Genomic DNA, 23,171 nt, shown 5'->3' on the forward strand with positions numbered 1-23,171 from the left:
TGCCAGATACAGCCTGACCCTGAGAGGGTCTGTTCGCTCACTCGTGCGTGTTCCAGGCCCCCAGCTCGGACGCCGTGGCCCCGTGCGGTGACACCTCCTTCTCCCTGCATCACTGTTGAAGAAACAGGCTTAGAGCCCCGAAGCCTCCAGGGTCACAGAGCTGGCAAGAGGTGGGGCCGGCGCAGGAAGCCAGGTCTACACGGACTCGGGATCTATTTTCCTCTCCTACATGGTGGTTCCCAAACCTGGCTGCTCATCGGAATTGCCCGGAGGGCATTTTGGACAAAGCCGAGGCCAGAGTTTTTCCATTCTCTTTTTGTTTCCTGAATCAGAACCCCTGGATCCTCGGCATGGCTGGCTGAGGACTCACAGAGATGGGGGGGGGACCAGGCCCTGAGCCTACCCCCCTGCCCCCCAGCCCCCGCCCCTGCTCCTGCCCCTTGGCTCCCTCTGCTCTGGGTGCACAGCCTGCTGTCCTCAGGGAAAGCCCAGCAGCCTCCCACCTTGCCCTTTGCACCTGCCCTTCCAGAGCCTCTGCTGCAGGTCCTCCCTGTGGCTTGCTCCTGCCTCTCTCCTCCTTTGGTCCCTTGTTGGGATGTCACCTTCCCTCAGAGATATTCCTGGCCGACCCCACACCCTCCTCTCCAGCTACTCTCTCAGATTCTCCCCCTGGGCCATGTATCCCAGCCCACCTGGGAGGCTCTAGAGTTGCTGATGTCCAGAGACTGGTTCTGTTGGTCCGGGTGAGCCTCAGGCATCAGGATCGTGGATCAGCCTTGTCCAAACCTCTCTCCACGTTTGTCTTGCTGTCTTGTATCTCTGTGGAGTGGAGCTGGGACTCGGCCTGTCGTGTTCCCAGCCCCGTGATAAGCACCCAGCAGGCGGTAGGAGCTGGGCAAGGACCCGTCAAATGAACGAGATGGGGAAGAGGGAAGCTGGGGGAAAGGCAGCTTGCCCTCTGGTAGGTCCTGGGTGCACAGCAGGAGAAATTCAGCTCCCCGGTCAGTCGCCCACCGCCAGTGCCACCTACAGAAGCCAGGGGTGAGGACCGCGGGTGGGGCAGCAGGGATGGCCGCAGCCTCTCTGAGGTGTGAGGCTGCACGCAGGAGGATGGGAGAGAAAAGTCCGAGCTGGAAGGGTGCTGAGTGAGCGCGCAGGCTGGGCTCCCATTGTACAGATGGGGGTACCAAGGCCTGGCGAGGGAGGGAGCCTCAGCCCAGGCCATGCCCTGGAGGGGAGAGCCTGCAGAAGCAGCTCCCAGAAGGTGGAAGCCGCTGGAGGCCTCCTTCCAGGCTCAGCACGCTGTGTGACCTTGGCCAAGCCTCTGACCTTCTCTGGACGTCAGTCAGTACTTTGGCCCCAATGGGCCCGATCCCTGGATCCCTGACCTTGGGGGTCTGTGCTGCGAGTCCTTCCCCCTTCCTGGGGCAGTGAGACCCGCGGAGGGCCTGCAAGGGGTTAAGCTCCTCCTGCTGACTCGCAGAGTGCGCAGACAAACCCCCTCCTTCTGACAAACACTTGTAGGAAATCAGGCTGGGCGCTTCCTGCCCAGGCGAGGCGGCCTCAGCCGCAGCAGGGGCGGGGAGAGGTGGGGAGCGATGCTTGTCTGCGAGCTGCTGCTCGGGCTGGCAGAGCGGCCTGGAGGCGGGCCAGGGCGCCATGGAGGCAGGGGGCTCCCCAGGTTCGGAACAAAGACCTCTCAGGCAGGTCCCCTGAGCCTGGGCCTGCAGGCCGGTGCTGGAGCCCGAGAGAGGTAAGGGGGTGAGGCGGGCGGGGCAGGCCGCCTTCCCTCTGGACGGGCCAGGCGCGGGCTCTCCGGACCGTCAGGGCAGCTGGACCAGCCCAGCCAGGAAGTCACAGCTGCCGCAGCTGTTCCTACTCCTCTGGCAGCTTAGGGAGCTGGCCCGCGGGGCCTGGGTCAGTTTTCAGGGGATCTCGTCAAGCTCCCGAGTGCTGGATCCCAGTCCGAGCTCCCCATCTGATGTCTGCGACCCTGGCCACGAACCGGTCCCTCTCTGTGCCCGGGGCGGCCCCATCGGCACTTGGAGAGTTAGTCCTGGGGCTGCTACGGGGTCTCAAAGATGATGCTCGGATGGGGGTGCTGGCCAGGAGGCAGCGGGGGTCCCCACTAACGAGCCGCCCCTCCGCCGCCGCATGTAAGGGCCCAGAGAGGGGCAGACACGGCGACTCCGCAGGCTCGTGTCCCCAGAGCCGGGGCTCCTCGCCTTTCTCCTCCTGGGCCTCTGATGTTGGAGGGAGCTGGGGGCAAGAAGGGGGGCCATCTGGACCGGAGAGTGCTGGGGCTTCCTCAAGGCACTAATTTTTGGCGGGAACCCCTCGAGAACAGGAGGTCTGTGGCCTGCCAGCTGTGCAGGGAGGGCAGCCGAGTTGGGGGCTCTGCGCTCAGCCTTTTTGGAGGGGCCCAGTCACTCGCTACGAGGAGTCTTCCTTCCCCTTCACTGCCCGCGTCCCCCACCCCACCCCACCCCCCGCCCCCAGCCCAGGTCTGATGGTTTCAGAGTCGCATCCCTGGGTTTGAAGGTCTGAATCCCGAGCTGCACTTCCTGTCTGCAAGGTGTGGTGACAGCCCGCCACCCCTCTACGACTGCTTCCCCATCTGGGAGGTGTCAGGCCGAGGTGGGAGCAGGGAGGGGGCGCCCCGCGCAGCTTCAGAAGGCCTGGGGAGGCCGAGGTAGGTGCATGGCTGCAGCTGGCCGAGGAGAACCTGAGAGACTGAGCTGCAAAGACGAGGGTCCTCAGCTTTGGAGCGGCTGAAGGGGCAGAGAAGGAAGCCCTGCGGGGGTGGCCGGCCCCCTCGGGACCTGGAGAAGGAGATCAGACCAGAAGGGGCTCCGTGGGCCCTCGGGCAGGGGTGAGGTGAGAGGAGGACAGAGCGGAGGAGAGAGGAGCCATAGGGAAGGAGGAGGAGTGGCCGGAGCTTCCCCGGGAGGCTGGCTTCTGCGGGGCGGCAGGGCCTGCACCTGACAGCCCGGCGCCTGTGGGGGATTTCATACTCACAGAGCCTTTTCGGGTTCAGCCCCCAGTTGGTATGGCTGGGGCTTCCACCCACCCCCACCGCCTTTCCGGAGCAGCCCTGTGTGCCTCACAGATGGCTTTTGGCTGCCATTCGAGACCCTCTGCCCGCAGCTCTCTGTCAAGTTCTGATCATACTTTCAGACCTCTGGGCCATCGCCTATGCTGTTCCCTCGGCCTGGAATGCCCTTCCCCGTTCTTCGCCCCCACATCCTCTTTGCCCAGCTTAATGCTTCCTTCATCAATAACCCCCTGTATGGTTACCCACCCCACCCCACCCCGAATCGAAACTTCGGAACACTTGGGCTCATGTCAGTAGTCCCTGTGTCTCCTAGAGTGCTTGGCACACAGCAGAAGGTCATGGGTTTTTTAAAGTTGGCTTGCACCCACTGGGTGTTCAGTGTCCGTCTTTGTGACTCTATAGTGGGTCCTCAGGAGGGGGGAGGGAGTTAACAGCTCCGAAGCTGTTGCCCTCAGGAGCCACAGTCACCCAGGAACCCCAGAGGTCGTTCAGCAACCACCCAGTGCACCCTCACGGGCAGTAACTCCTTGCAGGAGCTGGAGCTGGCGGTGCTCCCCCCCTTTTACAGGGAGGGGAGGTTCCGCTCAGCCGTTGACGATGAAGCAACAGCACCAGACCTGCAGCCTGGTCTCCACCCCAGCGACTTCTCTGTGGGCCGCCCAGCGAGGCATGTCCTCATCCCAGCCCGAGGCTGGCACGTGGTTGGCACCTTAATGTGTTTGTCAACTGACCCTCTGACTGGCCGGCTGGCCCGGCCCGGGCTCCATGGCACCAGGCGCCAAGGCTTGCATGGAAGCCAGAGGCCTTGCTCAGGAGAGGCTCACGGGTTTCAGGGCCTGGGGAGCATGTGCACAACTGCGGCCAGTGACCGCAGCTCCCTCTGCTCTGATGTGCAGCTGCCCCTGGTCGCAGTGAGTTTCAGTGAGGACTGAGTCATCCCAGGAGACAGGATGTTCCTCTTTGTACACCCCTGTGATTGGACAGCCGGCTGTGCCCCATGGCTAGAAAAAGCCCCTTTAAAAAGTCAAAAAACCACATGCCTCGCCAGCCACCCAGAAGTTGCCGCCAGATTTCGGGAAGAGAAAAAGCAATGGCCCTCAGCACCTCCAACACCCCCCCGAGTGGCAGGGGCCAGAAGGCCTAGTCCACCCCCAAAGGGTGGCCTTGCCTGGGGTGGCCGCTGAAATGCAGATTCCTGTGCCCTATCCCAGGGCCACTGAGTCCGGCTCTCATTGGGTCAACCTAGGACTCTGCATTCTTAGAGAATTCTCAAGCACAGTCAAGCTAAAGGCCCTCTGGCAGGGATTCCCGAGAGGAGTACAGGCCCCCGTACATACGGTATGGGAAGCAAGGGTTAGAGCTTCTCTGCTTTTTTTTTTTTTTTTTAAAGGTTTTATTTACTCATGAGAGACCCAGAGAGAAAAGCAGAGACACAGGCAGAGGGAGAAGCAGGCTCCAGGCAGGGAGCCCAATGCGGGACTCGATCCAGGACCCTGGGGTCACACCCCGAGCCAAGGTAGATGCTCAACTGCTCAGCCACCCAGGCATCCCTAGAGCTTCTCTTTAAAAGATAGATTTAATATTGCATCTTTTTTTTTTTTGCACCTTTTCAAAAAAAAAATTTATGTTATTTTTCCTAATACATCAGTATGAGGATACGTACCTGTAAAGGTACCGAGAGGGAGAGAGAGCGCATGAGAGCAAATATACTTTCCTGACGTGTTTTGTGATAGATAATTGGAGATGCCTGGCCCAAATTAATAGTTTCAGGTCTTGCTCTGTCACCAACGAGCTGGGTGATCTTGGCCAAGTCACCTTTCCAGGCCGCACTTCAGTTTTCTCTTCTGAAAAATACTGTGCCTGTGACCCACTCGCCTGCTCGGGATGAGGGCAGAGGGAGGACGCCTGGCTCAGCGCACACAGCATATGCGGTGGCGGAGGTGGGTGGGGGTCGTAGGGAGGCCCGTGGGGTCATCTGGAGGCAATTCTGGGGGGAGAGAGGAAGACTGGGTGCAGGGGAGGGGTGAGGCCCCCGAGCCCTGGTGCAGGAGCAGGGGCGGCAGCCAGAGGCCGTAGGTGTGGTTCACTCCCTGTCCCTGTCCCTGCCCCAGCCCCAGGAAGGCTGCAGCCTCTCTTGTGATGCACCGTCCCCGGGGAGCTTTCTATCCAGAAATAGCTGCCTGCTCACTTTTCTCCACCGTGTAAGTCAAGGCTCTGAGCAAGACCCAAGTGCTCAGGAAGCTGCAGGGACACAGACCTGCCCGTCCTCCAGGGAGGCCTGGGATTAGACACCATCATCTAAGGGAAGAGCCCCGGCCTAGGCTGTGAGGTGACCTTTCACCCCAGCCTTGTGGGTGGCTTCGGGAGCGGGCCCTCTGCTCTCTGGGCCTCAGTTTTCACACCTGTAGAGCAGGGCTTTGGCGTGAGCTGCCCTGGAGCTAGGCAGGTGAGACCATCGGCTGGGTGCCTGCAGGGTGGGTGGGAAAGAAAGGAGACAGGAGATGAGAGAGCGGGAAGGGAAAGAGGGAGAGGAGGAGAGGATGGAAGGAAGGAGCAGCCCCGCCAGCCGTCCTGCTCTGCCACAGGCCCCTCTGCAGCCAGACTCCGTCTTCTGGCTCCTTCTCCCCAACCAGTCACAGAGGAACTTCTAAGCAGCCCCTGTGCTGTGCTGTCCTGAGCGGGGGCTGCACTGACTGGGACCCGAGAGGCCCTCCTGGATCTGGCCGTCCCCCTCCTTGCCCCCACCCGTATCTCGTTCCAAAGCATTTTCATCACCCCGAAAGGAAACCTCGTACCCGCGAAGCAGCCCCTCCCCATCTCGCCCTCCCCTGCCCCCCGGAACTGCCCGCCTGCTTTCTGTCTCTATGGATTTACCTATTCTGGATATTTCGTGGAAATGGAATCCTACGTGTGGCCTTCGGCGCCTGGCTTCTTTCACTTCGCTGAATGTTGGCAGGCTCACCCTCCGGTGGCGTGTGCCAGCACTTCTTCCCCCTTGGCCCGCCGAGCGGCGCTAGGTCGTGCGTGTGCACCCCACGGTGCTGATCCACTCACCCGTGGATCGACATCTGGGCCCTTTCCACCTCCCGCTATTGTGAATAGCGCTGCTCTGGACGTGCGTGTACGCCTACCGGTTTGAGTACCTGTTTTCAATTATTTGGAGTGCTGGAATGTTCTTTTCACCCCCCTCGCAGTCTGCGTTCTTCAGGCCCGAGAGGGGGTCAGGGAAGGTTTCCCGGAGGAAGCGGCTTCTGGGCTAAGTCTTGCCTGCATCCCGGTCCTGCTCACCTTGATGTGTAGATGCTGCCTGTTTGTCCGCTTCCGCCTGGGCTCTCGGTTCTCAGGGGGCAGGGCCGCTGTCCCCGCACCCATGCCTGGGGCCTGGCCCACCGTGGCCACCGCTAGCGCACAGGCACCTCTTGCCAGTGTGCTGGCCTCTGGCTCCTGACCCTGTATCTCGACTGATTTATGAAAGCCTTGAGGGAGAAGAGGAGTCATCCTCCTGGTTTCTCTAAAGAGAAGGAAGGTGGCATGACTGGCCGGGGTCACGGGCTTCGAGGGGCTGGAGCTAGGGCTGCCTGCTGCCAGCGTTCCTGTCGGTGAGCCGCTGTGAAGCAGGGAGGGGGCTGGACGAGTGATGCTGTCCCTTGGCTCTGTCCCCCCAGGCTGCAGGCAGGATGGCTGGTACTGAGAGGAGCTGGCGGTGACTCGGGTACCCACGGTGGCAGCTCCGTCTCCTGAAGATGAAGTGGCCCAGGTGAAGCGCAGGCTGGGCCCAATGGCCAGCTCCCGGACGGAGGTGCGCTGGGCCCAGCTGGGCCTGGGGAGGGGGCCCCAGCGGCGACGCTGGGCCTGGCCCGAAGAGGAAAAGGATGCCGACGGGAGCGGGGGAGAAGAGGGGCCCTTTCCCGGGGCCACCAGCCCCGAGCTCCTGGACGACTTCCGGCTGGCACAGCAGCGCCTGCAGCCGCTGGAGTGGGACCCGGGCCCGCAGCCTGCAGAACGCCAGGATTCCGCATCGGGAGAGTCTGCGGGCGAGGGTGAGACTGACCCCCCAGCCCCACCCCCGGGGGAGCCGAACATGCCACCTTCCGGTGGGAGGTGGGGAATGGAGGGTGTTTGGGTGATTTTTTTTTTAAAATTAAAATGCATAAAACCTATAATTTAAAAATTTCAAAGATTTGAATTACACAGGTAGTAATGTTCATTGCAGAAAGATCAGCAAATAGAAGCAAAAGGAGGAAAATGACTTATTATCCAGATAACTGCTCTTTTCCATATGTATGTATGCAAATGTAATATGCATTTGGAGCAGTGCTCTGCAGTAATGATAGGGTAACCTGCTTTCTTTTGTGACTTAATAGACGTGAACGTCTTCCCAGCTCATCATGTGTCCCTCCACAAGTCATTCCTAATGCATGCAAAGCAATTCCAGGGGGTGGATGTTTTGTAATTTGGGGACCAATCTCTTGCTGGGCACTTAGGTGGTTTCTAGTTTTTGCTGTTATAAATAATGCAGAGATGAAGATCAGTGCACACGTGATTTGATAATAACCTTGGTCATTTGAAATGCTTGGTCCCGGGGTTACGACCATTTTTAAGATTTTTTTTTTTAAGCCCAATTAGCGATGACAATGCTGCCACCCTTTGTTTTCTAAAATGATTGCTTCCTTTGCATGGAGACCAGCTTAGACTAAATTCCTAGTTTTGCCGAGAAGTCCCCGTCTCTGAATCTTGGTTTCCCCATCTGTGAAACGGGAGCAGTGATGCCTCTGAGAATAGCACGAGCTTGTGATGTGGTGCTGGTTGCACTCCCAGCGTGAACGAAACGCCCGGACTCAGGATTCTGTGAATCAGGCAGACCCCTGTAGCTGGAGGCAGATTGTGGGGGCTGCTTCAAGTGGGGTTTTCCCAGTCAGGAGCCACTTCCAACCCGAAGGGAAAGGTCACTGGCGTTCACTGGGAGGAAAGGGCAGAGGCAGCTCTTCCTAAGGTCACATAGTAACCCCTTGCTATGACATAATAGCCGCTGCTGTGTCCTTTGCCCTTCCTGTGTGCCAGGCGCAGGGCTGAGCATGGAGCAAGCCATGTCTCCTTCCCTCCTCCCCACCGTCTGCCAGGTAGGAGGAATGAGCTTCCAGTCCAAGTAAGGGCTGCCAGAGAGGTCAGCAACTTGCCCTTGGCCCCCAGGAAGGGATCAGAGGAGTCACGATGGAACCCAGGACTCCCTGGCTCCAAAGCCTGCTTTCCTCACGCCCTGCATGACCCCATGATCGGGGACGGAATAGCAGAGACCTAACTCGCTGGGACCTTGGTCCTAAGTCCACGATTACTGTGAGCCACTGCATGATCTTCGGCAAGTTACTTAACTTCTCTGGCCTTCACATGCGCTGCTGTAAACAAGAGAGACTTGCTGAAGGGGATTTTAAGGAGTTGAAGGATGTAGAGGTGCCCGGGGAAAGCCCACGGGGGAGCAGAGAGTGATAAAGGGTTATGACAAAGGTGTATCTGCCCGGAGCGCAGGGTCTGTGTTTGATGGTCCCAGGTTGTGTTTTATGAAACTTTGGGTCTATCCCAGAGGCTGAGACAAGTTCTAGGACAAAAAGTACTCAATAAACCTTGACTGCATGGAGGATGCATAGTTGCATGCATGAATGGGTGGGTGGGTAATGGATGGGTGAGTGGGTGGGTGGAGAGGTGGACAGATGGGAGAGTGGGTAATGGATAGATGAGTGGGTGGTGGACAGGTGGATGGATAGATGGAGGAGTGGATGGATAGATGGATGGCTGGGAGGATAAGTAGATGGTTTAAAGGGGGATAGATAGAGGAAGGGAGAGATGGGTGGATGGACGGGTGGGTGGATAGACGGATAAGTGGGTGCTGGATGGGTAGGTGGATAGATGTTTGAAAGGATGGATGGTTAGGCCAATGGGTGAATGAATGATGAATGGGTAAGTGGTTGGGAGGATAGTGAATGGGTGGGATGGACAGATGGATGGATGGATGGATGGATGGATGGATGGATGGATGGCTGAGTGGGTGCTGGATGGGTGGATGGATAGATGGATGGCTAGGAGGATTAGTAGGTGGGTGGATAGGTGGACAGAGGAAGGGAGAGATGGGTGGATGGATGGATGGATGGGTGGATAGATGGGTGAGTGGGTGCTGGGTGGGTAAGTGGTTGGCAGGATAGTGAATGGATGGGTGGATGGATATGTTTTGGCCACATCATCCTCCCTCCCTCCCCCCTCCCTTCTTTCCTTCTTTCCATTCAGTCAACAAATATTGAGCACCTACTCTGCAAATACAATAGTAAACAAGAACAGAGGTGTCCTTGCCCCCAAGGAGATCACAGTGCAGTGGGGGAGAAAAATACTAATGAAATGATCGTGTAAATACATGAAAAACTGGAGCTGTGATAAGTGTTCCAAAGTAGAAGTATTCAGCCCTATGAAAACCTATAAAAGGGAGAATCTGACCCAGTTAGGGAGATCTGAGATTTCCCTGATGAGGTCAAGGTTGAGCTAATGCCTGAAGGACAGTTAGGAGTTAGTTAACTAGACAAAAGGAAGGAGGGAGGAGCCTGGCAGAGAGATCAGCATGGGCAAAGGCCCTGTGGTTGGAGCAATGTGGCATGGTTAGAGCAGGGAAGGGGGGGCGACCATACGAGAGAGATGGATCAGGAAAGCTGATAGGGGATAGAGACAGGGATCTTAGGACCATACTCTGTCCTGGGAACAGCAAGATTTTGCTGAGTCTTCAGAGGAAGGATGAGGGTGAGGATAAAGGAGACTGTTACGTGGCTACTGCAGGAGTCCAGGCAAGAGAGGATGTTGACCAGCATAAAGGTCGTGTGGGATTAAGAGTACTAGGGGAGTTTGAGAGGTCTGTAGGAGGTGATCGTGACAGGATCAGGGTCGGAATAGACTATGGGGATGAGGGGGACAGATGGCCAAGGTGCTGCCTAAGCTTCCGGCTTGTGCAACTAGATGGGGTGGTGTTTCCATTTGCTGAGACAGGAAATACTGAAGGGACAGCGGGGTTTGGGGATCAGGATTGAGGGACCGGAGACAACTAGAAGAGGTGATAGGTGAGTACCTGGCCACATGGGGGGGACCAGTGGGATTCTTGCCATCACGAAAGCCCAGCGGGGTGAAACGACTCTGGGAATGTTACACAGCGAGTCCAGAGCTGGTACATCCTAAGCAGTGACCTGTCTTTCCAGAGTTTGAAGCGGAGGATGTGGACAGCCCAGAAAGTTCCATCGTGCCTCTCAGCTGGCTCCCTCAGCAGAATCCTCAACTGGCCATGACTGAAGAGGAACTGGATGAGGCCCCCGAAGGTCCGGAGGTGGAGGAAGCTGGAGAGAGCTCCCCAAGACTGGAGCATGAGACTGGTCTCAGCTCAGGGGGCAATGGAAACACCAGCCCCGGGGCTCTGGGGTGGGGTCAGGACACAGGCTGGGTGGCCGCTGGCAAGCAAGCCGGTGGAGACAAACTTCCAGAACATTCTGAGGTCAACCCAGCTATCGACCTCAGCTCTGCAAGGTCCTGGAGCAGTGGGACCGTGAGCCTCGACCAGCCCAATGACAGCCTCGAATCTACCTGGGAAGGGGAAACTGATGCCCCCCAGCCCGCCGCCCCGGCAGAAACGTTACCACGGAGCTCCAGCCACCACCTGCTACACGCAAACACCAGAACCGGGGGCAGTGTTGCTTTGGCAACGCCCACGGAATTCCAGGACTCCTCGGTACCCCAGGCCCAGAGCCTCCAGCGTCCGGCCGATAAGTGGAAAGAAAGTACCAGCCCTCACCTGGAGGACCATGCCTGGAAACGGACACGGACGTCACCCAAGCCACTCCCTTCCCGATTCACCGGCTCCATCAGCCCCCTGAATCCACCCAGGCCAGCCCGGCAAGACAGGCTGCCGCCCCGGACGGGGGCCGCTCTGGCTGGTCACTCGGCTGCCGATGCCTCCAAGTACGGGCGGGGGCAGCTGAACTACCCACTCCCCGATTTCTCCAAGGTGGGACCGCGGGTGAGGTTCCCCAAAGATGAGAGCTACCACCCCCCCAAGGCCAAGAGCCACGGCAGGCAGCCTCAGGGCCCTGCCAGGCCTCTGATCTTCAAGTCACCTGCTGAGATTGTGCGGGAGGTACTGCTGAGCAGCGGAGAAGCCTGCCCGGCCAAGGACCCACCTCCTACCCACCCCATCACCAGGGTGCCCCAAGAATTTAAGACACCCGAACAAGCCACCGAACTGGTCCATCAGCTCCAGGTAAGCTGGACTCACGTCTCTAGGCGTGTCACCAAGGCACCTGCTGGCCCCAGTTTGTGGCGGTTTGGGTTTGAGGCGGTTTGGGTAGGAGGTCTTAGGACTGGGCCAGGAATCCCCCGCTGGTAGACGGTTGTTAGGAAGATAGTTCTAAGCCCTTTGCTCAGAAAGAGCAGCGCTGGGGCAACAAAAGCGCGGACTATCCTTGTGGCATGGCTGCAAGCACTGCTTTTTTTTTTTTTTAAAAGATTTTGTTTATGTATTAATGAGAGACACAGAGAGATGCAGAGAGAGAGGCAGAGACACAGGCAGAGGGAGAAGCAGGCTCCATGCAGGGAGCCCGACATGGGACTCGATCCCGGGTCTCCAGGATCAGGCCCTGGGCTGAAGGCAGGCGCTAAACCGCTGTGCCACCCGGGCGGCCCATCTTCCTTATAATTTATTTGTTGAGGAAACCGGTTCTGTCCTGCAGAGTCTCCCACATTCTGGAGTTTGCCGACGCGCCGTCTCCTATCTCTTCCCAAGCTCCCCTGCCCTCTCCTTGTCCTATTTATCGTCGGCCTAGAGCTAGAAGCTTTGTGGGCTTGCAGCCATCTGTTTATTTCCCCATTTCCCCTCCAGGCCACGAGCTCCACGCGGGTAGGGTTTTTTTTTGTTTTTTTGTTTTTTTGGCAAGAGCACATCATAGGTGGCTCGTTGAAGAGGCACCTGCTGCTTGCGCGCCTCTCATTTGTGATGTCAGTGGCCACCGATGGCCGTGGCCGTGACCCAGTCCTCCCTTTGGGGGTGACAGAGTGGTAGTAACCGAATGCACCATTCCTTCTTGCTGGAAATCTTCTATAAAGTAAAGATTTCCGTCGTCAGCTATTTGGTTACTGGGGTCTTGTTCATGTGGGAAACACAGGAGAAGTGCTCGCTTCCGTCCTAATTCCCAGTTCTCAGAGCTGTGTTCCTCGACATCCCTCAAAGGTGACCGGGTGCCTTTGTTTTTGCCTTTCCCGTGTTGCGACTTGTTTGAGGAAGCCGTTCAGTTTTGTTGAGGGCAAGCAGTGACCCCGGGTACACGCGACTGTGCTCTCCCAGCCTTCTACGGGACCCTCGGAGGACTTATTCTATATCCCATTAAAAAAACAAAACAAAAAACAAACAAAAAACCACCTACAAAGCCCAGGCTTGTCCAGCGCTGGGGGTAGAGTCGGGGAAGAGTCGTGGGCCTCGGCCCGCGGCGCCGACAGGTGTGCAGGGGGGAGGCCGGAGGGGCAGGTGGGGACGGGGCCCCCACCCCGATTCACCGTCAGCCGAACTAGCAGGCTGTCCTGCCGCCTCTCCCACTCGGACCTTGGCCCCGTCGCGGGGGCCTGTGTTGCTTGCGAGCCTGGGTGGGGGGCCCTCCCGGCGAGGGGCGTGGGCGCGTGACCGTGTCGGTCTCCCTCTCCCGCAGGAGGACTACCACAAGCTCCTCACCAAGTACGCCGAGGCCGAGAACACCATTGACCAGCTGCGCCTTGGCGCCAAGGTACGGGCTGCGTAGGGTGGAGGTGGGTGGGGGGCCTGGCCCCGGAGGTGACGCTCTCCCACGGCCTTTGCTCCTGCCTCCTGAGACCCTGGGGATACAAGGACCCGGTCCTCCCTCTACCACAAGGTCCCTCTGTGACCTTGGGCAGTGACCTGCCCTCTCTGGGCTCTATGTCCTTCATCATCGAGCTTTGAGGTCCCTGAATCCTAGAATCCGGGGGTTCCCAGGATCTTCACCGGAGCAGCTCTGGGGTCAGACCACCTGGGCTGCGCTCCTTCTCTATTACCAACCAGCTATGTGACCCCAAGCAAGTTTCTTGGGCTCTCTCAGCCTCAAGGGAGTAGCACAGAGTTTCTGCTGGGCTCCTGGTGCTTATTTCCTGGGCCTGATCCTTCCTGAATGTCTCCTGCACAGCCTCCCCCTCGCCCCCTGACCCCGTGCCCAGGATGTAGCAGGGGGAGTGTGGAGGGGGAAATCCATCCCCCCACCACCCTGCTCAGCCCCCACCCTGACTTGGGAGGAGGCTGTGAGTTCTCACTTGGGACCTTCCCCTTTCTGGGGGTGAGGCAGGAAGTGGGGCCTGTTGCAGCCCCTCGTGGCTTCCTGCTTCCGCCACCCGCTCTTTCACCACCAGGCCACAGAGGAGGAGGGGTGCAAGCTGAGGTGCAGAGATGCAGACCTTCCCTCTCAGGGGCCCCCACCTGGCTGGCCCCTGTCCTGCCCTGGGACCCCTCCCCTGCCACGGGCTGCTCTCAAGTCTCTAGCGGCACTTCTGGGAAGTGTCCCCGAGACAGCCAGCCGGCCGAGTTAAGAAAATGGAAGAGGTCCTGCTCTAGGAGCTCTTCTCCTGCGTCCCCACACCGGCCTCAGGCCACAGCAGGTCCCTTCGATTCTGGCCTCCTGGGGCGCATCTGTGTAGGGAGTTGATCAGACCTTCCTCCTGGGAGCCAGTGGGTTCCGCCTTCTAGCTCTCCAAACTACGGAGCCAGGGGCGGGGTGGGAGGGCAGGGGAAGCTGGAGAAGATGTGGGTGCCTCTGTGAGGCACCCTCCCTGCATGGACCATGCTCACATGGCTGCAGCCTCCTAGAAGCTCCGTGGAGCAAGGCCCTGGTGATCAAATCGAAACCCTCAGCTCCCCCATCTAACAAATTGAGGATTTGGTCCCCAGGGAGGGGCCGAGCAGAGGCTGCCAAAGTTCAAGGTCGGGACAGAGCCTTAGAGCATCACCTCCCTCCCTGTCCTCCTTGCTTCCTCCTTTACTCACTTAAGAGAACGAGCCAGTATGTGGAAAGCGCGTACCAGGGCCTGGCAAATGCTCCCCAAGAGATGGGGACTGTTCTTCCCTGGAGAATATGAACATGGAGGTGTTTGGTCCACAGGGCAGGCGTGGACACCGTGGGAGCACAGCCGTGGTCCCTCTGGTCATGGGTGCTCCCCAGCCTAGCGGGGACCCGGAGTCTCCCCATGGGCAGTCACCTTGTCCTGGCTGATGACCCAGACCCATCTCTCTCGTGTGTGTCAGGAGCAGCGTAGGAGGGAAGGTGGGAGAGGCTGGGAAAGGTTCAGCACCAGCTCACTCACTCTCACTTTTTGGAAAAAACAACCCCTTAGTTTGGGGGTTCTCCTCAAGAGAAGGGTGAGCCTAGGTCAGCTAGACTCTTCCAGAAGCAGGATGACCGTCCCCCGGCCCCCCAGTCTCCCAGCTGCCCTGGGGAGTGGTACAGGCAGGGCTCACCATCCTAGTGGGCTGGAGAGGACACGGAGCCCAGGGGAGGCGGGGATGGCACGGGCCTACGGGGCCGAGGGGGCCTGGCTTCCAGCTGGGCTTTTCACCCTGCGCCCAGTTCGGTAGCACCTACCCTGAAGACTCCGGAGACTCCCGAGTGGCTTCCTGCTCAGAGCCCTTCCCAGGAAGGCCAGTTCCTGCAGGCAGGAGTGTCACTGCTCCTTCATACTACCTGGTGGGAGTGGACTCCCCAGGGACCTGCTGAGCTGTGCCCCCCAATCTGCTCAGAGCGCAAGGGGGAGGCCTAGGCCCACGTGGGAGGGAGCAGGCTGGGAACATTGCCCTCAGGACGCCCAGGCCGGCCCAGCAATGGGTGGGGACGCAGGGGAAGGGGACTGGCATTCACAGTAAACGGGTGCCAGGCCCCAGGCTAAGTACTACCAAGGGGACCTCGCTTGAGCTTCTCAAGAGAAAACTGAGGCACAGCCAAGCTGTGGTTTGTTCAACACCCTACAGCTGGTAAGGGGTTAAACCTATGTCTGCCTGATGCCAGAGTGGGCGCCCTTGTCCCCAGGCCCGGGTGAGCAGGACTTGGCTGTGGCGCTGCGTAGGTGGCAGAGGCAGCGGACGGGGTGGGGGTCGGGGGGCCTGATGATGCTGTCGCGGGAACAGCAGCAGCGATAGTGAGGTTTACTGACCACCGTCCTGAGTGATTTACCACTGGGCGCGCGGGCTCGGAGAAGCTCAGAAACCTGCCCATCGCCAGCAAGCGGGTGCCAGAGCCGGGCTGGAGCCCAGCAGCCTGGCTCCTAAGCCTGCCATCAAGCCCACCCTCTTCTAGAAGAACCAGGTCTTGCAGCTGGCGAGGCTGCCGGAGAGTCCCCAGGCCCGGCTGGGTGGAGGCACCACTGGATCCGGACCCAGGGCTGCTCAGGAGTCACTGCCAGGCTCCAGCTCAGGGCCAGAGTTGGTGGTGATCTCACCGATGCGCTGCCGCGCTGTCACCTCCCCCCAGCTGTCCTTGGGCTCAGCTGCAGGGGCATCTGGATCCGGGCCAGACCAGCTACTCCCCCAGAAAGAATTGGGGGCAGGGAGTGACATAAAGCTGCTTTTCCTAAAATGTGCGTTCTGCTGACCACTCGTGGGTGGGTCGGGGAACCCCGCTATGGAGGCGGAGGCAGGGGGCCTGGAGGTTAGTCTTCAGAGGAGTTGGGGAAACATTTCCTCTTCTCTCTACTCCCCCCTCCTCGCCCCATTCATAAAGCCCATTAGCATTTTAAAGGCTGTGAGAAGCCCATCTGTGCGGAGACTAGCCGGTTCCTTAACCCCGTGTCTCCCACACTCGCTGGTCTACTGTTCACTGATTAACCCCCCTGAGGGAGCTGATCCAGCCTCAGGGAGCTCCGCGGGACGCCCTGGCTTAAAAGGGGTGCCGGGGGTGCTGCGGCGCTGGCTACGGCCAGAGACAGATCCCCAAAGGGAGGGGCCTGAGCAGCTTCCAATTACCCACACTCACCCCCCCTCCTTCCCAGCCCATCCCCTGAAACAGCCCGGTCCTGTCACTCCCAAGGTTGGGCCTTGGTGGGCCAGGCCTGAGGCTGGGGGAGGGGCGGGGTGGGCAGGTGAGGCAGGCAGGAGGGCTGGGCTTTCCCCAGATTTGGGTCACCCTGGGAGGAGAGGGGTGCTGATGGAAAAGCCCCCACAGGCGGGTCTGAGCAGATGGTGGAGGAGATTATTAAAATCCAGCTTTGTTCTCATCAGAGGCTGGGTCTGAAGGAGGGGGAGGCGGTGGGGGCCAGGCCATGCTGGGCCATTGTCCCTCACTTTGGAGTAGATTTTTCTGCCACAGCCAGGACGTGAAGAGCAGCTTAAGCAGGGAGAGGCTGCCTGCCAGGGGGCTAGGAGCGCCCTTTATCAGACATACCCTAAACTGCCCACCCCTGACCCTGGGGCAGCAGGGGGCAGTAAGATAAACAGCCTGTAGGGGAATAGCTTTTCCAAGGACCTGCCTCCTTGATGGCCGCATAAATGACAATGGTGATGGTAATGGTGATATGATGATGAAGATAATGATGATGGTGGTGATGGTGATGATGGTGATGGTGGTGATGACTGGTGGTGATGGTGATGGTGATGATGGTGGTGATGGTAATAATGTAGATGGTGATGATGATGGTGATGACAGTGGTGACGATGGTGATGATGAGTGGTGATGGTGATGATAGTGATGGTGGTGGTGGTGATGATGTTGGTGATGGTGATGATGGTGATGGTGAGTGGTGATGATGGTGATGATGATGGCGGTGGTGATGGTGACGGTGGTGGTGATGAGTGGTGATGGTGGTGATAGTGATGGTGGTGGTGGTGATGATGTTGGTGATGGTGATAATGGTGATGGTGAGTGGTGATGATGGTGATGATGGTGGTGACAGTGATGGTGGTGATGGTGAGTGGTGATGATGGTGATGGCGGTGGGGATAGTGATGGTGGTGGTGATGGTGACGGTGGTGATGGTGAGTGGTGATGATGGTGTGATGGTAAGTGGTGATGGTGGTGGTGATGGTGATGACAGTGGTGATGATGATAATGGTGATAAAGACGGTGGTGATGGTTATGACAATGGTGATGACGATGGTGATGATGATGGTGACAGTGGTGATGATGGCGATAATAATGGTGATGTGCAGTGATGGTAACAGCAGGAATAATGGTGATGATGAATGTGAGGGTGGTGGCTTCTGTTTATTGAGCACTCACTTTGTGCACAGAGAATTAGCTAAATCACCTGTTCTAGGACTCGAATGTGGGCAGGGGTAAGGCCCACTGGTCATTATTTTCAGCTTTGTGGGCCAAACAGCCTCCGTGGTGATGACTCAACCCCACTGTTGTAGCATGGAAAACCATGGACAATACATAGGCAAGCATAGCTGTGTCCACTAGAACATTGTTTCCAAAAACAGACCATAGTTTGCCAACCCGCACCCTGGACCACCGTGCGCACACGGGCTTCTCTAACCTTGGCCTCCCCGGCCATCAGCCTGATTCCGACGCTCCCTCAGACACTGGGCTGCCTACCATTTGAAGTCCACCCTCCAGTGCTGGAGACCTGCGACAGGGGAGAGATCAGCTAGTTCACTTGTTGGTTTACTCACCCATTCAAACAACCATCAATTGCTGTTATTATCACTGTGATAATTATGATTGAAAATGTTTTTATTTATGAGAAATATTATATGGTTGTAATTATAATTGCAGCACATGAAATACTACATTAATTATCATTGTGGTTACGTTGTAAATTATTGTAACAAATATTAAAAATTACTAATATGGAAAACCATAGACCTTAGGGTCACAGCAGGATTATAATCTCAGCCCAAGGATTTATAGCTGGAGATTTTGAGTGAGTGACTTAACCCGAATCTCCGTTTCCTCTTCTATAAAATGGGGATGATCGTCCCTGCCCTGCCTCCCCTTCAGGATTGCCGTAGAGAGGATGGAGGGGCATATAAGTCCTTGGCCCAGTGTTTGGTTCCCCACCCAAGGGCTCCACTAAAAGTAGTATTTATCATTACGAGGCATGTTTGTTGAGCGCCTAAGTGATGGTGTGAATGAAGGTGAGGCCAGCTGCGGGGTTTGCCCCAACCCTGACTTGGCTTTGCTCATGCCTCCCCTCCCTGACAGGTGAACCTGTACTCGGACCCGCTTCAGCCCAGCCACAGCATCCACACAGGGACGATGCCCCAGGGGACCAAGGTCCTATCCTTTACCATCCCACAGCCCCAGTCGGTGGTACGGTGGTCAGGCCCCACCGAAGCCTCACAGATCTCTGGGGCCTCAGGTGAGTCTGCGAGTGGAAATGGGACTGGGGAGCCTTTTGCCTGTTTTCCTGCTCTGGGGGCACTTGGGTCACCTTGGGGTGGCACTGGCTTCAGGCCAGGGGAGGGAGGGAGGCGAGGCCCTTCTCTGGGACCTATGACTTGAGGAGGCCAAATGGAGATGTGGAGAGCATCTTACCCAGAGCCGGAGCAGCCTGGGGAAAGCCCAAGCTCTGCACTTAGCGGTTGGGGGATCTCAGGCCCAAATACGTAACAGAGGACCCCACATGGGGGCCAAGGCTTGCCGGGTGCATGATCCCAATTATCTCCACATCAAGCCTTCTGACAGTTAAGGAAACTGAGGCTCGGAGGGGCGAGGACATGCTGCAGGTTACACTGCCGCGGGGTAGCGGGGAGGATGGGGATTGGAACCCGAGTCTTTCTGAGTTAGAGCCTGAACTACTGTGCGGGAAACCAGAGGCCTGTGTTGGCTCCAGCTGTGTCATCTGGGGCAGACCCAGACCTCGTTCTCCGCCCTCCCCCGTGCACGGAGTCTACACCGCGCAGCCTGCTTCCTGGGGCCCCATGTAAAGACAGTGGAGGGTGTGTGGTGTGGGGGCACGGGGTTAGGGGCTCAAGCCCAGGCAGGACAGCTCCTGGCCCCCGCGCTGACTGGTGGTGTGTCCCAGGGTGGCCGTCTGCTCAAGGAGACCTGAGCCCCTGCTCGTCTGCCCCAGCGTGGCCCCCGGAGAACCCAGGCAGCACCCAGGACCAGCCCTCAGCAGCGCGGACCCAGGAATTGGCTTCTTGGGCCAACCAGTTCCTGGCCAAGGTGAGGACCACCCCAGCCTTCCCCGGGGGGCACACAGGACTCACCCCGAGAGAGCAGAGCCTCAGGCCGCTTGAGGGAGAAGCTCTCCACCAGGCTGGCTTGTCCCTTCCCTGCTGGGGGGATCTTGGCCATCTCGAAACCGTGAGGCTCTCCCCCGGTTTAGAGCCCCCTCCTTGTCACTCAGCGCTGGGTCTAACTCCCTTTTTTGGCCCCGTGTCTCATCCGACTCCCTCCAGTTGTGCTTGAAAGCATCTCCCGGTTCACCCGCCCCCCCCCCCCCAGGGGAGACTCCCCGCTCTTTTCAGGATTCTGGAAGGACAGCGGATCTCCGCTGTACCTTTTCCTTTTCGGCGTAAATCACCCCACTTTTTTTTAGCTTATTCATTACAGAAATCAATTCTCAGTCACTTGTCAAAGGGCTTTTATGTTTTCACCAAACAGTCCAAATAACTGGGAGTTGTTTGCAGGTCTATTTATAACCATACACTTGGTCTTGTGCCAAAAGCGCTTTAAAGGGGCTGAGAAAATACTTGCATTTTAACCGTATTCTGGAGACGGAAGTCTGGAAACCAAGGCCAAGGGGAAGTAAAAGTAGAAAAAACTAGTGTGAACTTAGCGTAAAGTGACGAAACAAAATGCCCCGTCGGACCCTTTGGCAGGTCCAGGTTTGGCTTTGAGCTTCCTAGCTGTCGATGCAAAAAGGGAAATGCAACAGTTACACATATTACCACGTCCATAAAACAGTTCCCTCAGAGAAATACCGCCATGCTTTTGTTCGTTTATTTTTCTGGTAAGTTTTATTGAAGTAGAATTCACATGTCGCACACTTTGCTCCTTGGAAGTTCATGCTTCAGTGGGTTTCAGTGGACTCAGTCATGCAGCCATCCCTACAAGTCACTCTACAAACACTTTCATCCCCCCAATAAGAAACTCCCTATCCATGAAGTGGTCGCTCCCCCACCCCCCCAACCCCCCGCCCCAGCTCCCGGCACCTGTGCATCTACTTCCTGCCTCCAAGAGTTTGCTTGTTCTGGACATTTCACATAAATAGAGTCACGTAATATTCGTCCTTTGGTGCCTGGCTTCTTTCACTGAGCAGAACATCTTCAGGTTCATCCATCATAGTAACATGAACAAGGACTTTTATCTTGTTTAATCACCACCGTTCTGAGTCCCATAACTGGAGGGATGTTGCTTCTTGTCCTGAATGTTGTTTTTTTAAAGATTTATTTACTTATTCATGACAGACACACACAGAGAGGCGGAGACGCAGGCAGAGGGAGAAGCAGGCTCCATGCAAGGAGCCCGACGTGGGACTCGATCCCAGGACCCCGGGGTCACGCCCTGAGCTACCGAAGGCAGACGCTCAACCCCTGAGCCCCCCAGGCGTCCCTCACCTGTTTCTTTTTTACATTTTAATTATGTCTACTAGAAAATTTTATTTTGTAGAAAATTTTAAGCTTCAGGGCTCCTGGGTGGCTCAGTGGTTGAGTGTCTCCCTTCAGCCTGGGGCGTGATCCTGGGGTCCTGGGATCAAGTCCCGCATCAGGTGCCCTGCAGGGAGCCCGCTTCTGCCTCTCTCTGTGTCTCTCATGAATCAATAAGTGATATCTTAAAAAAAAAAAAAAAAGAAAATTTTAAACTGCGTATGTAGCTTACATTATATTTCTGTTTTATATGTCATATAACTTATGTAATATCACTGTATTATATAAACTTCTATATTTTGGCAGTAACCTAGAGCTTTCCTAGAAATCCCAGAAAGCCCCAAATCCCCTTGGCCCCTTTTTTCCCAGTTAAAAAATTTTTTTTTTTTGTCAAAGGTAATAGATGCACATGGTGAAGAGTACAAAGGGCATATTCAGTGAAAAGTCTCTTTTCCCGTACTTGCCTTTCTCTTTCATGCAAAAATGTTCAACACACACATACGTGTTTATAGAAATGGTCACATGAGTATGTACGCTGTGCTGTACCCTGACCTCTCCAATATGCTGAAGTTGAATATTCCTGGGTAGGCAATGAATTCACTTTGTTCAAAGTTCGAAAGATGCATATAGTAGAAATGCCTGCTCCCGCCCCTGCCACCCAGTTCTCTGCCCCGGAAGCAATGAGCGTTCAGTTCCCTGCCTCCTTCTAGAGGTCGTTTATAATCTACAAGCCAACGTATTTATATTTGTCCTTTTTAATTCTCGCTATATTTTACACAGATGGTAGCATAGCATAGAGCCTGGCCTGTACCTTGATTTGACACTGAGAAGTGGGTCTTAACTTATAAGAAAGCACCTGCACCTACCCCTTCCTCTTCTTGATGGCTGCATACTATTCCACAGACAGGCTTTTAGATGGTCTCCCACTGCGCCCCAGTGATGCTGCAGCGAACAGCCCTGTCTCATAGGTCTCCACGCACACGAGTGAGTGTGCTTTGCTATTGATAAATTCTGGGAGGCTCCGCTTGGATGTTTTTCAAAGGCTACTGTGGCCGAGGCCAGTGGTGGAGTCAACTTCTGGCATCCGCCTTTCCGCGCTTGGCAGGCAACCCGCATCCGGAGGCGGGACCCAGCTCCCTGTGCCAGAGTGTGAATGTGACTAAGTGTGTGTGTGTGTGTGTGTGTGTGTGGCGGGGGTGGGGTGGGGGTGGGGGCCTGCGGGACTCTTCCGGGGTCTGGATTCACGGAGTGTGTTTCCTTCCCCTCCCAATGTCCAGGTGGAGTCCTTCGCAGGACTGCTGCAGGCAGGACGGCTCACGCCCCAGGACCAACTCAAGGTACTGCCCCCTTTGGGAGATGCCCTTGGAGCCACCAGGCAAGGCAACCGCCCGGCTCCCCTGGCCGAGTCTCTGAGGCCTCGTCTGCCACGAGACAGGCCAGAGAATCCCAGACAGGCTGTCTCCGTTCAGAACAAACAGCCCCGGCGTGGCTTGTCGTGATCACGGTCGTTGTATCACAGTATTACCACTTCTCGGGCAGTGGTGCTGGCGTGCCAGGCGCCGTGCAAGCCTTTGATGCCCCTGATTTCATTTTCTCATAGAAAGCCAGTAAGGCAGTTACAGTCATCACCCCCATTTAACTGGAATGGAATGGGGCGACCCCTCCGGCGACTGGCAGGCCGCTTAGCTTGTAGGCAGCAGAGCCCAGACCCAGGTCCATCTGATTCCCAAGTCCAGGGGGGTCATTGCTGCCTTGCACTGCTTGCTGCGGGGTATCCTGCTTCTCAGCAACCAGAGGAAGACTCTCTCTCTCTCTCTCCCTTTTTTTTCTTACTTCTCCTTATTATAAAAGTAATTGCCCACTATTTGAAAGCCAAGGGGAAAGGGGGAGGAGAGCCCTAATCCAACCCTTATTGGCTTATTTCCTTTTGGACTTCGGTATTTCTGGGTGAACTATCGTCATATGTAAAATCTAGATTTCTGCTGTATCAGCTGGGATCCTGGGAAGAAGCAGGGGGAGCTCTCAAGCTGGGAGTGAGGGGGTCCGTGAAGGGGCCGTTAGCAGGGCTGTGGATGGCATCGGGGGATCTGACAAGAAACAGGGGGGCTCGGGCACCGGCTGCTCCCTCCCAGGTCTCTTTCAGACCCCACTGGGGGCACAGAGGAGGGTGGGGGGAGGTGCCGAGGCGGGGCAGAGAGGGGCAAATGCAACACCCCTGGTTTGTAATAAATACTGCATTTTCACCACGTCATTACCATGTTACTAATGACTCTGTTACCACGGAGACATCATCTGTTTTCCAACTGCAAAATGTGCGCTATGTGTCACAGTATCTCAGTGAGCAGATGAGCAAGGACCTTGAAAATCAAAACCATTCTTTTTCCTCCCCTCCGTCTTAACGCCCCCCATACCCGGGGAGGTGGAGAGCTGCTGGAAGAGCAAGCTTCCCCGGGAACGAGACTTGAGGTGGCCCTTGCACTGTCTGCTGTCCTCATAGAAGGAGTGGGATGGGGACGATAAT

At 56.9% G+C, this 23,171-nt stretch overlaps 1 protein-coding gene across 4 annotated transcripts in view; it reads left to right on the forward strand.

The window, feature by feature from the left end:
* The window catches only part of AKNA (AT-hook transcription factor), a 50,526-nt gene that overhangs the window by 7,508 nt on the left and 19,847 nt on the right, over positions 1-23,171 (forward strand). For 2 of the 4 annotated variants that reach the window (XM_041763121.1, XM_041763124.1), the window contains exons 1-7: positions 1,611-1,753; positions 6,721-7,095; positions 10,282-11,333; positions 12,772-12,846; positions 18,258-18,414; positions 19,081-19,223; positions 21,928-21,987. In XM_041763121.1, the coding sequence (XP_041619055.1) occupies positions 6,834-7,095; positions 10,282-11,333; positions 12,772-12,846; positions 18,258-18,414; positions 19,081-19,223; positions 21,928-21,987 (1,749 nt within the window). In that variant the 5' untranslated portion in view covers positions 1,611-1,753; positions 6,721-6,833. Of the gene's footprint in view, positions 1-1,610; positions 1,754-6,720; positions 7,096-10,281; positions 11,334-12,771; positions 12,847-18,257; positions 18,415-19,080; positions 19,224-21,927; positions 21,988-23,171 lie in introns of those variants that run through there. The other 2 variants (XM_041763122.1, XM_041763123.1) reach the window with 1 other exon arrangement.

Source organism: Vulpes lagopus, chromosome 7, assembly GCF_018345385.1.
Source record: "Vulpes lagopus strain Blue_001 chromosome 7, ASM1834538v1, whole genome shotgun sequence".
NCBI lineage: Eukaryota > Metazoa > Chordata > Mammalia > Carnivora > Canidae > Vulpes > Vulpes lagopus.